At 36.4% G+C, this 13,940-nt stretch overlaps 1 protein-coding gene across 1 annotated transcript; it reads right to left on the bottom strand.

Annotated features, from left to right (window-relative positions):
* Positions 1-2,135: 2,135 nt before the first annotated feature.
* On the bottom strand, positions 2,136-9,111 carry LOC105301613 (cytochrome c oxidase copper chaperone). Its single transcript, XM_011374398.2, has 3 exons — positions 8,894-9,111; positions 6,888-6,976; positions 2,136-2,270 (listed from the first exon to the last, which is right to left on the bottom strand). Exons 1-2 carry the CDS (start codon positions 8,998-9,000, stop codon positions 6,892-6,894), a joined length of 192 nt encoding a protein of 63 aa, XP_011372700.1. The 5' UTR covers positions 9,001-9,111; the 3' UTR covers positions 2,136-2,270; positions 6,888-6,891.
* Positions 9,112-13,940: the final 4,829 nt, after the last annotated feature.

Raw genomic sequence — 13,940 nt, 5'->3', positions numbered from 1 at the left:
CTAGCTATTAGAGAAATGCAAATCAAAAACAAAATGAGATACCATCTCACACCTGTTAGAATAGCTATAATCAACAGGACAAATAATAACAAATGCTGGAGAGGATGTGGAGAAAAAGGAACCCTCATACAGTGCTGCTGGGACTGCGAATTGGTACAGCCACTATGGAAAACAGTATGAAAGTTCCTCAAAAAACTAAGAATTGACCTACTATATGATCCAGCAACCCCTCTACTGAGTATTTACCCCAAAGACTTGAAAATCCATATCTGAAAAGACATTTGCACACCGATGTTCATAGCAGCATTATTCACAGTGGCCAGGACATGGAAGCAACCAAAGTGTCCTATGATAGATGATTGGCTAAAGAAGCTGTGGTACATGTATACAATGTAATATTACTCAGCCATAAGAGGAGATGAAATACTACCATTTGCGATGTGAATGGAACTCGAGATAATCATGCTAAGCGAAATAAGCCAGACAGAAAAAGTTGCAAATCACATAATATCACTTATATGTGGGATATAAACCTAAAAGCAACAAAGGAAAAGGACAAACAAACAGAGACTCATGGACATGGACTGTAGACTAGAGGTTACCATAGGAGAGGGGGTGGGGGAGTTGGGGGGGAGGTAGATGGAGAAAAGGGGATCACATATATGATAGCTAAAGGAAACTGGATTTTGGGTAGTAAACACACAATAGAATATACAGATGTTAAATTATAATGTACACCTGAAAATTATATAATTGTATTAACCAATGTTACCCCAATAAACTTAATTAAAAAAATTAAAATAAAATAAAAAATATGTAGCATAGAAAAATGTCTTTGTTTTAAAAAATGTATAAAGGCATATGAAAAGAATGAAACAGCATACATCAAAAATTAAGACTGTGTGATAAGGTTATGGATATTTTCCTTTTTGTAGTGCCAGCATATATTCAAGCAGAATCTGGATAACCATCCACCAGGGATCTGTACTGGGTGAAAAGTTGGTTCATATTTGTCTTAGGAGTCCAAGATTCTATTCTTGACCTAGAAGAATGCTCCGAAAACTATAAAGTGCTTAGTAAAATAAAAATATTATGTCCAAACATTCAAGTGAAAATATGAATATAGAATTAGAAAATCAGAGAATGTTAATAACACTAAATGGAAGATATTGTGCCAAATGCTTTATATACAGTATTTTAATTAGTACTCACAATCTTGTAAATTGGGTATTACTACTATCCCTGCTTCTTTTTTTCTCTCAGATGAGAAAAACAGACCCAAAGAGGTTATGACTTGCTTGAAGTCACATAGCCAGCTGTTGAACCCAAGGCTGTCATACTTTAAAGCCATGTTCTTAATTAACTGGGAAGGAATCCTAAGGAATGTTAATTCAGCTCCTTTATTTTATAAAAGAGGCAACTTTCCCATCATACAATGACATATGAATACTACATATACTCTTATGTTCCTCAGTATCTTTTGAGGTTTGAAACTCAATTTACTTAAAGGCAGAACATGATCAATTGCTTCACTAGCCCTTAAGCAATTAACAGGACCAGAGAGTTGCCATATTAAGTAAACCACACTCTAAGTTCTAGTCCAGGTATCACTACAACATAGCATAGAGCTATTTCATTAGTGACTTATTTGTATCAATTCAGCCTCTGGCCATGACCCCAGCCTATCCTAAAATGTAAGTAGGTACCTACAGGTTAATTATGACAAACAGTTGAGATCTTCCAAGCCAGGGTAACCAAATGTGATCTAAAATCTAAACAACTTATTTTCTCAAAAGAGAACTACTAAAGAACAATAAGGATTTAAAATATTAAGACTGAAGGCTTGTCCAATTCTTGCCTTTAAGAAAGTTAAAAATAAAAAACAAAACCTTGAATGAGATGATATGGCTACTATACTCATTCTGAGTTGATAAAGGGTTACTTCCATGCACCTGATTTTGGAGATTTCATTGAATGAGATCAGTATCTGTTTTTTCCTTACAAAAATAACCAGAGTTCCCAGAATGATACAACATAAGAAATTTATATTACAATATTTGTTTATTCTATATCCTTTAAGAAAAATAAATACTGTGTGAGGCTATGAGGAACAGAAAAAGAAACACGACTGAAGATTTTTGACCAAGGATATATATATTTTTAATAAATTATATATACTTTTTTCCATTTACCAAAGTTCATCAAAGAATGCCCGAAATTATTAAACCATCTTCATTCTTCAGGAATTATTCATTCACAGAGCAGACCACCTATAGAAAAAGATTTTAGAAAGTCAGATTTCAAACATCATGGAGTTAAGGAAGACCACTAGAAATTAGTGTCTCAGCCAAGTACTATTAACTAACTGCCACAATTATTCTAAACTAAATGAAATAAAAGATCCACATTTTAAAATTCTAGTTTTGTCTAAAAACATCACTGAAACTGTTCAATCCATTACATTGTTTAATCTTCAGAAGTCTTTCTTGAAGTAAAAACGATTTACTTATTTTCTCAAATATATCTTCCCAAAAAGGCTAAGGCAGTTTATTTTACAGATATTCAAAAGAGATATGCAAATCTTTACTTGCTGATTCAAATGTGTTTGGCAAAAATGCATTAAGTGAAAGGCAGAAAGTCAGCTCTGTATACAAAACACTTACTGTGGAAAGTTACTTAATCCTACGGGCAAAATAAGGGTAACTCTTTTGAAATCCATTTGGAAAGATCAAAAAGGGAAAGTGGCAGAGGACAGGGTTGCCGGTCTAGTTTGTCAGTACCAGTCTTCTCTCCAGGCAGCTCCCACCCACCTCCACCCACACCCGCAGTACTTATTCCAGAAGACAGAGAATAATGCTAAAAAGGTAACTAAGTAATTTGAACTAGCCAACTCTTCAAGTCTAATGCAAGTGCTTCCCTCATCTAGCTATTCCCTATATTTGGTTTAAAAAGAGAAGCCTCCTCAACAATAAAACATCTAAACTCTCTTTTCTAAAAGGCTCAAAGGAAGAATACAGTTAAGGAAAGGTTTGAGCAGCAAAGATAACCAAAAATAAAGTTCAGTTGAACTTAATAAATACTGAGTATCACCACCACTCAGTGCTAGTTCTCTAATTTTTTTTCAATTTTAGCCCCCAAACTGAGTTCTCAAGGTTCCTTCTGAATCCTAAGGGCAAGAAGATACTACTTGCCATTTCCTCTTTACATTTCTGATCAGGTTCTAGGTTCTTCTAGTTTCTCTTTCAGTAAAAGCAGTCATAAGACAGAAGAAAGTGTTTGGAATCATCACCATCATACGCAAATTTTCCTTAGGAGTAGTTTTCAAGTTTCTGCCTTTGCCACTGTTAAATCTTTAGGTAGTTTATATTTAGCATTATCTCTTCTAACTTCTTCAGCTTAAGCCAGTGGTTCTCAAGAGTACACCTTGAAAATTACCCAGGAGATTGAGTCAACAGGCTTGTGAATTTGAGAAAACACCCCTCAGGTGATTGTTAAAGATATACCTCTGGCTGAATGTAGCCTACTTTATATTAAGTCCCAATCTACTGGTTTTAAGGTACAATTAAGACATATCTCATTTAGGAAATAACATTAACATCTACAAAGGTTTTTGAATTATAGAACTTCCATAATCATTACTGAAGACCTAAGTTTGCAAAATATTTTTCCTTTGAAGCTAATCTCAGAAAAATGTTGTCTAATAGTATAAGAGATATCTATTTAGTTAAGTTTATCTTAGTGCAGACAGTAGTGTTGTATTTTACCCTATAGCCAATGACCTGGTTACTGAGTTATATACTGATGCATTTTAATAATGTCTTTCCAATTAGCATTCATAATAAAGTTTTAGGATTAAAGACCAAGACTATGTGCAATCCTAAAAATGAGCATGTTGGCGATAAAACCTCATTAAGTACAAGCAAAGAATGGAGTGTAAAGTGCTTGTGATTTGGGGGAACATAGAATATCTAGACTCTAGTTTTAATTCCACCATCTATCCACTCTTGAGCAAGTCTGTTTTGACTTCATTGTTTCTCCATTTTCCCATGGGGGTTGGGGAAATAGGATACTTGGGACCAAAGGAGATCCAAACACCTGTTCTTCTTCCAATTATTCATTATTACACTGAAAATGAAAAGATGACTTTTTTAATGGAAGATCCTTAGAAAGGCCCTATGTGGATTCATAATGTTCTTCTGATAACCAGAATTCAAATATACATTATCAGGTCATATATTCAACAGACCTCAATTGAATGGCTGCTATCCACAACTCCCAAGTATGAGATATTCCTTTCTAGTTTCTATTGGACAGTTTATAAAGCCTACTCATATATATATCATTTAATCATCACAATGACTCTGTGAAGTAGTTTGGTTATGTATTATCATCTCTCCTTTACAGGTAAGGAAACTTAAGGTTCAGAAAGTTAAGGATTGGCCCAAGACCACACAATCAGTTAAACATCAGGTCTTCGAAGTCCAAAGATCTTGTATTTTCTTTTATACACAAATGAAGTCCATAGGAATCACTCTCACTCTCTTTTTGAACAAAATAAGAAAACTATATCTTCTGGTCCTTATGAATGTATGCTACTTATAACAACTATACTACCTCTGTGGTCCACATGAAGTCCAAGAGAAGCTTTTGATGCTCCTAAAATTATCATTTTAAAAATCACCTTTTTTATCACAGCTTCCACAACTTGACTTATACAACTGACAAGGAAGAGAGTTAGATTATGAAGAAGTGTGGAGGAGCGACTGTCCTATGAAGTGACTCTTATCTGTCATGCAAGCTGGACCTGGCTAGAACAGAGGTTGCTTTCTGTAACTCCCCCTTACAGACTGTCTGCTGGTAACTGATGTTCTAACATAAATTAGCATCCCTCCGTTTCCTCCTGCTGGTTCCTTAAACAGGCCTGCTGTCCCAACCTGGTCAAGCATATAAAGTAGTTTCATATAATAGACATTTACTGGTTCCTGTGACTATTCTTCTCCCTTTACCGTACATAGTTCTCTTGTTGCCTGCCAAGCGGTATGGGGATCCATCTCATCTTAAAACCAGAAGACAGGCCTCATATGTACGTTTCCTTTAACAAACTTCATTAATTACCAGACTGGAGTAGCCAGCCTCTTTCTTCAGACTTTCCCGGCCTTCCGCTTAGGGGGGTAGATTTTTAGCCTCAGGGCTTTCCCCTGGGTCTACGTTTACTAATAAGAAAACAATGTACAAATGTTGAAATTCCATGCCTTTGAAAATGATCAACTGGTGTATTTATACTTTTTAAGAACATCCCCTCATCCAAATTTACTTATTTTACAAAATGATTCACCATGGGATTTCTTTAAATAACCAACTAATCTAAAAACCACTTAAGTATATTCTGTATACATTGACTGGATGCCATGCCATATATATATGGCATATATATATATAGATATTATGGTTCTCTTTTTATAAATGAAAACAGTAAAACCCAGAGAGGATTATGTCTGATGAACATTAAATGGAGGTGAAGTAAAACACATGGTAAGCTAGGCATCAGAAGAACCAAATTAAGCCTAAGGACTTTCAGCCTAGACTGTTTTCCAGTACACAGTGATACTTCTTATTGGCTCAGGACAAGTTCCTTACCCCTCCTTTTTTATGGCTCAGCGAGGAACAATGGCCATATGTTAAATTCCAAAGAGGCAGGGAAGAGGTGAAAGAAAAATAAGCCAGGCTCTCCATTGCTGTTATATTGGTATATCGCTTTGGCTATATCTCTCAGCTATTATTAAATTAAAGGTGGTGGTGTGGTATATATGAGAGGGCCAGCACAAAGCAGACGGAGTCTGCCTGGAGACAGAGGTTCCAGTTCTGATCCTGCTACCCCTCTTCAGGAGTCATTTCATACCTATAGGACTTAGTTTCCTCATTTATTTATTCACTTAATTAATAATTCTCTATTGAGTACCTATTATGTACTATTTTAGGTCCTGGAGATACGACAGTGAGGGAAACAGAAAATTCCTACTCTCTCAGAGCTTACATTTTAGTTGGAATAAAGCAATGTAGATGATAAGTAAAACTAAAAATTCAGTCCCTGTTTTACTGGCCACATTTCAAGGGCTCAACAGCCACATATAACTACTACACTGGAAACTGCAGGTATAGAACATTTTCCTTATCACAGAAAGTTCTGTTGGACAATGCTGGGATAGAGTGATGGGATGGGATGCTATTTTAGTTAGAATGTTGAGAGAAAGCCACTCTAATAAGAGTGCTGTGAAAAGAGACCTGAGTGAAGTGTGGGAGTGAGTCAAGTTGCTATCTGAAGGAAGAGCCTCCAAACAAATGAAAATCATTTATTTATGGTACTGTTGTATACACATCACTTAAGGTCCCTTTCAGCATTAAAATTTAGATGTAAAGTTCTTTAAAAAAATGGTCTGAGGTTTTAATTTTATTAAAGTACAGTATAAGAGAAATAACAATTTCATTTTGTTTTGCAGAAGGCAATGCTTCCATGTGCTGCCTACTGTTTTAAAATAACTTACTAAAGATCCATAACATTTGAAACAAATGAATATTTTCTTAGTTCAAGTTAGACAACTGAATATTTTGAACTTCCTAACCCATGATTCTGACTTTAACATAACAAAGTGCTTTTATCAAGTCCTTTCTTGAAAACTAATTCCCACTTCCCCAAATCCACTGAATGCCTCTCAATTTATTAGCACCATTTAATCCCTACATTAGAAACTAAAGTTATTTTTTAGTGATACTTCAGCATATTAGATTAACTGGGAGAACTACCTTTCAGATAGAATGTTGCTAAGTTTGCAAAGCGGTACTGAAATTTGAAGTGATAAATCAGGTCAATCAGAAAGGACCGTGCTCACCATTTCATATCTTAAATCCCAGGGCTCTCATGCACTCCTTGTGGGCCTCAATTAGGTGTCCACAGTGCTCTTCTCCTTTCTCAATGATGCTACGAAACAAAATGTACTTGTTATCTAACAAAACAATCATTAAGCACGTCAGTAGTAAATAAGCATGCATAATACTGATGCAGAGTGAGAAAGAACACAGGTCTGATGGAATGTAGCTAGAGTTAAAAAAAAATTCTATTATACCAAATGGCTTTGTTTTTATTGGTTCTTGTGGTATTTCCACGCCCATGAAGATGGTCCACAGATAACTTGTATTTTGGGGGAATCTGATTAGCAGTAATGAGTATGCATATCAAATAGTGCCTCTGGTCCATATCCAAGGAATATTGCTCTATAATTAAATAAACTGACTAAACAATATTTACATTAAATATAGGATATAGAGAAGAGCTTAATTTTTTGCCTGCTATCACAGAGGAATTACATTTTTGATTCTGCCCAATATGCAAATACACCTCAATAAATCTACTTCTAAGACACCCCACAACATAAACAGCAAAAAAGATCTGTCAGCCAAGAACAGCCTGATGAGACCTCCCTCAAAATGATTAAATTTTTCACTTGTAAAATTCTCAAAGTAAAGAATGGGGCACACAGCTTATTTCAAGGGCCTGAATATGTAATTTTAGAAAAGAATCAAGTTACACCAAATTCAATTGTTAAGAAAAAACTGACCCCTGACTATAGATATCTGGAGAAGCCATAGTGGTCTGATGCAATTGATAGAAAAGGTATTTAAAGAAAGGTAAATTCTCCTTCCATCTAAATTCTATGCATCCTTCAAGAGCTCAAGGGCTGCCTGTAAATGAGTGACTGCCTAGGATGGTGAGTTCCTTATGAAGATATTAGCTAGCATTCCCAGATCATTTACTGGATGCTTTAAATACTGTACTAGGCACTTGATGTGGCTTCTATCATTAACCCTTAACAGTAATCTTAGAGGCAGATATTTTTATTAGGCCCATTTACAGACATATGAGACAGCTATGTTAAATAATTTGCTCAAGGTCAAAAAGGTGAACCGGGATTCAAACCTTGATTCTGGATCCCAGATTCTGAATCATGACACAATACTATTTGAAGGTTTAATAAGCACTTACTATTACATAGTACTAACTATGGAAGCAATTTTCATATCTCATTTGTAGTTTTTCAGTTCTCTTTCCACATTATTATTTGCAAAGTACTAAGTATTAATAAAAAGCACTGAGCTCCAACAACTCTTCAATTATGATTTCTTTATGTGAGGACAAAAGGGGACTAGGAGGAGAGGTGTATAAATTATCTGAGAATTCCTTCTCATCAAGATTTGTTCCAGAACAAGCTGTATATGATGAAAACAAACAAGAGCTTTTGTGGATTGATGGTAATCTGGATGTACTAATTCTGAACACTGTGTCACCTAACGTTATAGGCTACTGAATTTTAAATCATCTACCTAAAATGGAGGGGAGAGGTAGGAAGAACTCTTTAATACTGTTAAGAAACGTACCACGTGTCCTACTATGTCTAAATTTAGAGAGAAATTGCCAGAAAACGATTATACTTTGGTCTTGTCAAATCTTCTATTGTAGTGGAATAGCAATCACTGGTATATCTCTATTAACTCTAAGCTCTTTTCAATCAAGTAACACATTTACCTATTTCTACATCTCCCGGCCTAAGGCAGTGCTTGATATAACACATGCTCAAAAACCCTTCGTAGGAAGAAATGGAGTGTGTGAAGCTAGCCCGGGTCAATCTAATCTTTCTCCTATTCCTTCATTCGTTTCCCGGGCCGAGCTGCGGACTGTCAACAAGGCAGCCAATCGCGAAGCCTATTAGGCCCTAATAACCCTAAAAAAGAGCTGCTCGGCAAAGCGAAGGCGAGACAAGCTCAAGGCGGGGCAGACAGCAGAGTCACCGGAAAAATGCGCAGGCCTGCCGGCCTCCCCCTCCCACGCCTGCGCACTGACCACGCATCGCGTGCTTTCTTGGTCTCCGGGCAGGCGCAGCACGGCTTCAGCGGCTTCTTCTCCTGCGTCTCAGGCGGGGACGGGCTGGCGGCCGCCAAACCCGGCATCTTTCAGGCCGAAAGCAGCAACTAGCACTGGAACCCTCAATTCTCCCAGCCTCCGCATGCGCCAATTGGCCCGCAGGCACTTCCGGGAGCCGCTCTAGAAAGGACAGGAAGTTCTGCCTCTCTCAGGCGGATGGGCGTGAGGGAGTAGGAGGGGGGGAAAGGATAAAAAGAGCGCGTGCGCAGAAAGGCTAAATGACGGCTAAAGCAGAGCACCTCTTCTGCGCAGGTGCAGGTAGGCGGGCTAAAAGGGCGCGGAGAGCTTATTAATCAACTTGGGGGCGGACTCACAAAGGTTAAGAATGCGGTCACTCAGACTTCATTCAAGCTCTCCACCTACTGCTAATGTGGAAAAAGTGAAGCTCTGGAAAGTGAGAGGACCTGTCTACGCTAAACTCTAAAAGAAAGCACTTTCGAAAGCTAGCTTCTCTTGCGTAACGGATTAGCTCCCCATATTTCAGGTTGGGACACTATCTGCCTTTTCTTTCTTGCCCCTCTCCCCCACTCTCTTTCATTGCCATAGTTAGAATGATTAGCAATCCACAAGTGTTGGGGGAAAAAAATTCACTGTCACCCATACCTCACCCCATACACTTTAAATCCTTGGCTAATTTATGTTTATAGCTCCCTCTCATAGGATAAATATACCGGTTAATAAAATTGCAAAATGCTTTTCCTTGACACTTCTTGAATTCCATTGGCTGGGTTAGTAAACTGGTGCCATTGTTATTTGCAGCAGAATGTACATAACCATTGCTTTTTTTTCTTCCAGAGAACTATTGAAGAAAGGGAATGAAATTTTTTAAAGCAGGTCTTTCAGGCGTTGTTCAAATAGCTGCTTGGTGATAGACATTTTGGGTAATCAAACTTTCAATATCACCTAACCAAGGTTTATTTCTGTATTTCAGAGCTTCAGCTCAGCTCAGAGAGTCTATAGGTATGTCTGTGAACTGGTGCCATATGGGAGTAGTTTATGTGTATTTTCCATGTTATTGAAACCAAATCCATTTTGTCATTTAAAAACTTCTAATAAGCATGATTTTTACCTTATTCTGGATTGGTATGTTTCATAATACAGCATATCCCCTTATGTTCTCCTAAACATATCTACTATTATCTACTATTATCAGTTCTTATAAGTAAGTATTTGCTCCCATTGTTTAGTATCTTGCTATTGAAAACTGCTTCTTGGACTAGCAATATCAACATCACTTGGAAACATACAGTAATACAGTTCAACAAATCAGTGGGGAAAAGAAAGTAAACCGGAGAAAATGAAACACATCAAAAGGAGGGGCCCTGGATGCATTAAAGGTCTACATGTGAAAGGTCAAACTAAAAAATTAATAGAAGATAGTAGAGGAGATTGTCTTTATACTGTGGGGTGGATAACAACCTATTTGATAGCATTTCAAAAACACAAATGATAAAGTTAATTACATCAAAACAAAGACTTGAGGTTTTTACATAGGACATGCTAAATTAATTAAACAAGGTCATTAGATTGATGTGGTTCTAATGCCTACATAAGCAACCTAAAATCTAAGTTTATAAATGCCTTTGGGTTACAAAATCAAATTGCTAAGGACAACCAATCACAAACAGCCAAGTAAGCTGTAAGGCTGTAAGCTGTAGCCAATCAATAATTTCTTACTTTTCTTCAACCTTTATAAAGCCTCTCCCCAGGATCCTTTCCATGGAGTATTCCTAACCACTTCTGGTTTGGTACTGCCCCACTCAAATTTTGCTTGAATAAACTCAAAACTTTTAATATGCCTCAGTTTATCTTTTTAAAGACACTATAGACAAAGTTAAATAAGTGACAAATTGGTAAAAGATACTTGAAATATCTAAATCCAACAAGGAATTAATGTCTAGAATATTTAAAGAACTTATAGTAAGTAACAATAAGAGAATAGCAACCCCAATAGGAAAATGGAGAAGGGATATGGACAGACAATATATAAAAGTAGAAACGTTCAAGTGACATTTTTTGTTTTTCTGCTTATTTAAGACAAGAGAATATATAGAACATGTAGAAGAGAAAACCCCAGTCCAATACTCATAAGAAGAGCTATTTCGAAAGAGTACTAATCGTAGAAATGGAAACTAAAACAATGATGAAGTATCACTTTACAGCCATTCAACTGACAAAAGTTAGAAAACTGAATTATGCCAAGTATCGGTGAGAATGCAGAAGTCCTCCCAGGTTACTCACTGTTGAGAATGTAGACTAGTCCAGCCATTTTGGAGGCAGTTACGCAGTATCCAGGTAATTTAAGAGTAGGTGCATATTCTATGGCTCAGCACTTCTATTCCTAGACTGATATTCCAAAGAACTTCCATAAGAGAAGAACTTCCAGCAAGTCCATAAGAGAACATGTATGGGGAAAAGTGTCACCGCATGTTTATGTGTCAGGGAATTGGAAGCAATCTGGGTATTCATCACTAGGGAGGTAAATAAGAAAATGTGGCATACTGGGCACAAACTAGAAGAAATTGCCAACATATACATATAGTAACATGGACAAAATTTTTAAATAGCATGGGAAGTGGAAAAAAGTAAGAATGCATACCCAAATACCATTTACATAAATTAGAGAAGGAGTACAAAACCAAAAATACACATAAAAACACATATGTAAAATGATTTGCTTTAAACAGAATGGTTGTCCATGAGGGGAGGCAAGAGGGAGTAGAGCCTGGGAATAAATGCAAATAAATAAAACGACCTTGTAAGGACCAATGATAATAATATGTCATGCACAGAGGATAAATAAGTGAAGTATCTGCACCTGAAGAACAAGGAAAACTATGCTGGTCACATTCCACTAAATGTAGTTTGGAAAACACTGTTTTATGGGGTAGAAATTGAATTTAATTACTTTAATGTACTCTTTAAAGCAAAATAACTTTTATTCTAAGGGTTTAAGCCACTTCCTTACTTTTAAGTAAAAATAATCATTATGTCATAAAGAGATATTGCGAATTTCTAGATAATGTGCTGTGATCTTATTATACTCATTTTGTACACCCATGAAACCAAAATGGTAGCATATGGTAGACACAGCACAAATGCTTTTAACTTAGACAAATTACTCCCAATAAAGCTTTATTTTGCCCTGTTGCTACCAAGAATCTAGAATTATTATTTTTTCCATAGAAGGATTTCTCTCATCTTAAATATGCAGAGAAACAAAAAGAGGGAAACTGATTCTCCTTTCTAGTACTGTCCAAGAACTCTTATATTGGCACTGATAATAAAGAAGACAGATTTTTAAAATGTGCTCACTTAGACTGCCTAATTAGTTGAAATGACAACATAACCTTCAGCTACCTTTCACATATGTGGGACTGTTGAGTTTGTGAACCATCAATCTTCACAGCAGTTGAACTTATTTGCATTTATAGATGAGAAAATTGAGGTTCAGAGATGAACATGATTTGTTCAAGGTCACATAACTTGTAAGTGGCATTTTCTCCCTCTAAGATCTGTGTTCTATCTACTATCCCACTTGTCTAAATGCAGGGTGAATATTACTTACTTTAAAATTAATCATTGATCTGTATTTACGTTACTAAATTTTATGTTTAGGAAATGAACAAGTAACAGAAAGAAATATCTAAGAGAGTTTAGGGAATTAAGAAACTTGAGATAAGCTGTAGATACAGATTATAGACCAAAAGACTGAAACAGATTTTCTGCAATTGAGAAAACATTTTTCTTACCCATTCTCCTTTCCTGCTCTTCTTCTCTTCAGTGAAGAGAGGGTACTTGTAGTGCCAACACTCGCTGTCACTTCCTCAGGGTAAGCTAGTATTGGCAGGCCTCAGGCAAAAAAGTTGGGTAATAGCTCCTTGCCCCCACTCCCACTCCCTTTAACCTGCTGTGTTCAAGATATTAACCAAGGACTCTTGTTTTCCTGCCTGAGCACAGTGACTCTTAAACTCTTTGAACAACTGCTTCTTAGGGATGCAATATTCTTCTACCCTTGAAAAAAAAAAAACCAAAAAATGTTCCTTTCTGTAGTGAAATATTTACTCATTTATACCCAGCTACTTAACTCTCCTCTTGTTTCAGAATGGTACAGCTAATCCACACATGTGGGTTACTTTTTCTTCTGCCTTTTAATTTATGAATAGGTAAGCTTTAAGGTCAACTACTGATTTTTACATGATCAATTTTGCTTTACTTTTCTTACCCAGGCTAAATGCCTTTAGATTTGTGGGATGGCCTGTCTTAGTATTAAAGGAAAAGTAAGAGGATAAAACAATGAAATTTAGTGTTTCCCATTCTACCTTAAGAAAAATCTCAGTAACCCACTTCCTCCAAGAAAAACACAACAATTTTTAGGGCTGTAATTATAGATTACATTGAGAGTAGGTGGCATGTAGAGACTTAATATTAAAAGACTGGATTCAACCATCTGTTTTACAAAGGCACTCTGAGGTTAGTTTGATTAGTACCTTTTATATCAAGTTCTTGCTTCTCAATTCTGATTTTAACCAGCAATACTATTTTAAGCCTCCGGGTTTTTTGCTATTGCTATAATTGCTAATTCAGTAAGCAGCAAGAATTGACATGGTGACTCTAATGGGCTTGTTCTTAGTATAGCGAATATATTATTGTATGGTACTAAATGGGGACATTTGCTATAAATGGCACCAAGCAATCATTCTGTGGATAGGATGACAGCCCTACTAATATAACAAGCTATAGGAAATACTTTCTAAAATTCCTCCTTGAAAAAGATATTCTGAACTATTTTTCATGCCTAACTATCCCAGGTGTGAAGATTTTACCAAGTAAGTGTGGGTAGTTGAGGTTGGTAGAGAAGGAGTGACACCATATGCTGAGAGAAGAATTACAAGCCTTGAGTTCTCATTTGCCTGGTTAGTAGGTTCAAAGGTAATTTTGTATAGCATTTACATTACTGCCTCTA

Source organism: Pteropus vampyrus, unplaced genomic scaffold (genome assembly GCF_000151845.1).
Source record: "Pteropus vampyrus isolate Shadow unplaced genomic scaffold, Pvam_2.0 Scaffold1, whole genome shotgun sequence".
NCBI classification, from domain to species: Eukaryota; Metazoa; Chordata; class Mammalia; order Chiroptera; family Pteropodidae; genus Pteropus; species Pteropus vampyrus.
Note: the sequence above shows the minus strand (reverse complement) of the source record. Positions and strands in the feature narration are given on the sequence as shown.

Coding starts and splice junctions, on each gene's coding strand:
- LOC105301613 (XM_011374398.2), bottom strand. CDS start 9,000: ATGCCGGGTTTGGCGGCCGCCAGCCCGTCCCCGCCTGAGACGCAGGAG. Junction 6,977..8,893: donor AAGAAAGCACGCGATGCGTG/GTCAGTGCGCAG, acceptor TTTGTTTCGTAG/CATCATTGAGAAAGGAGAAG.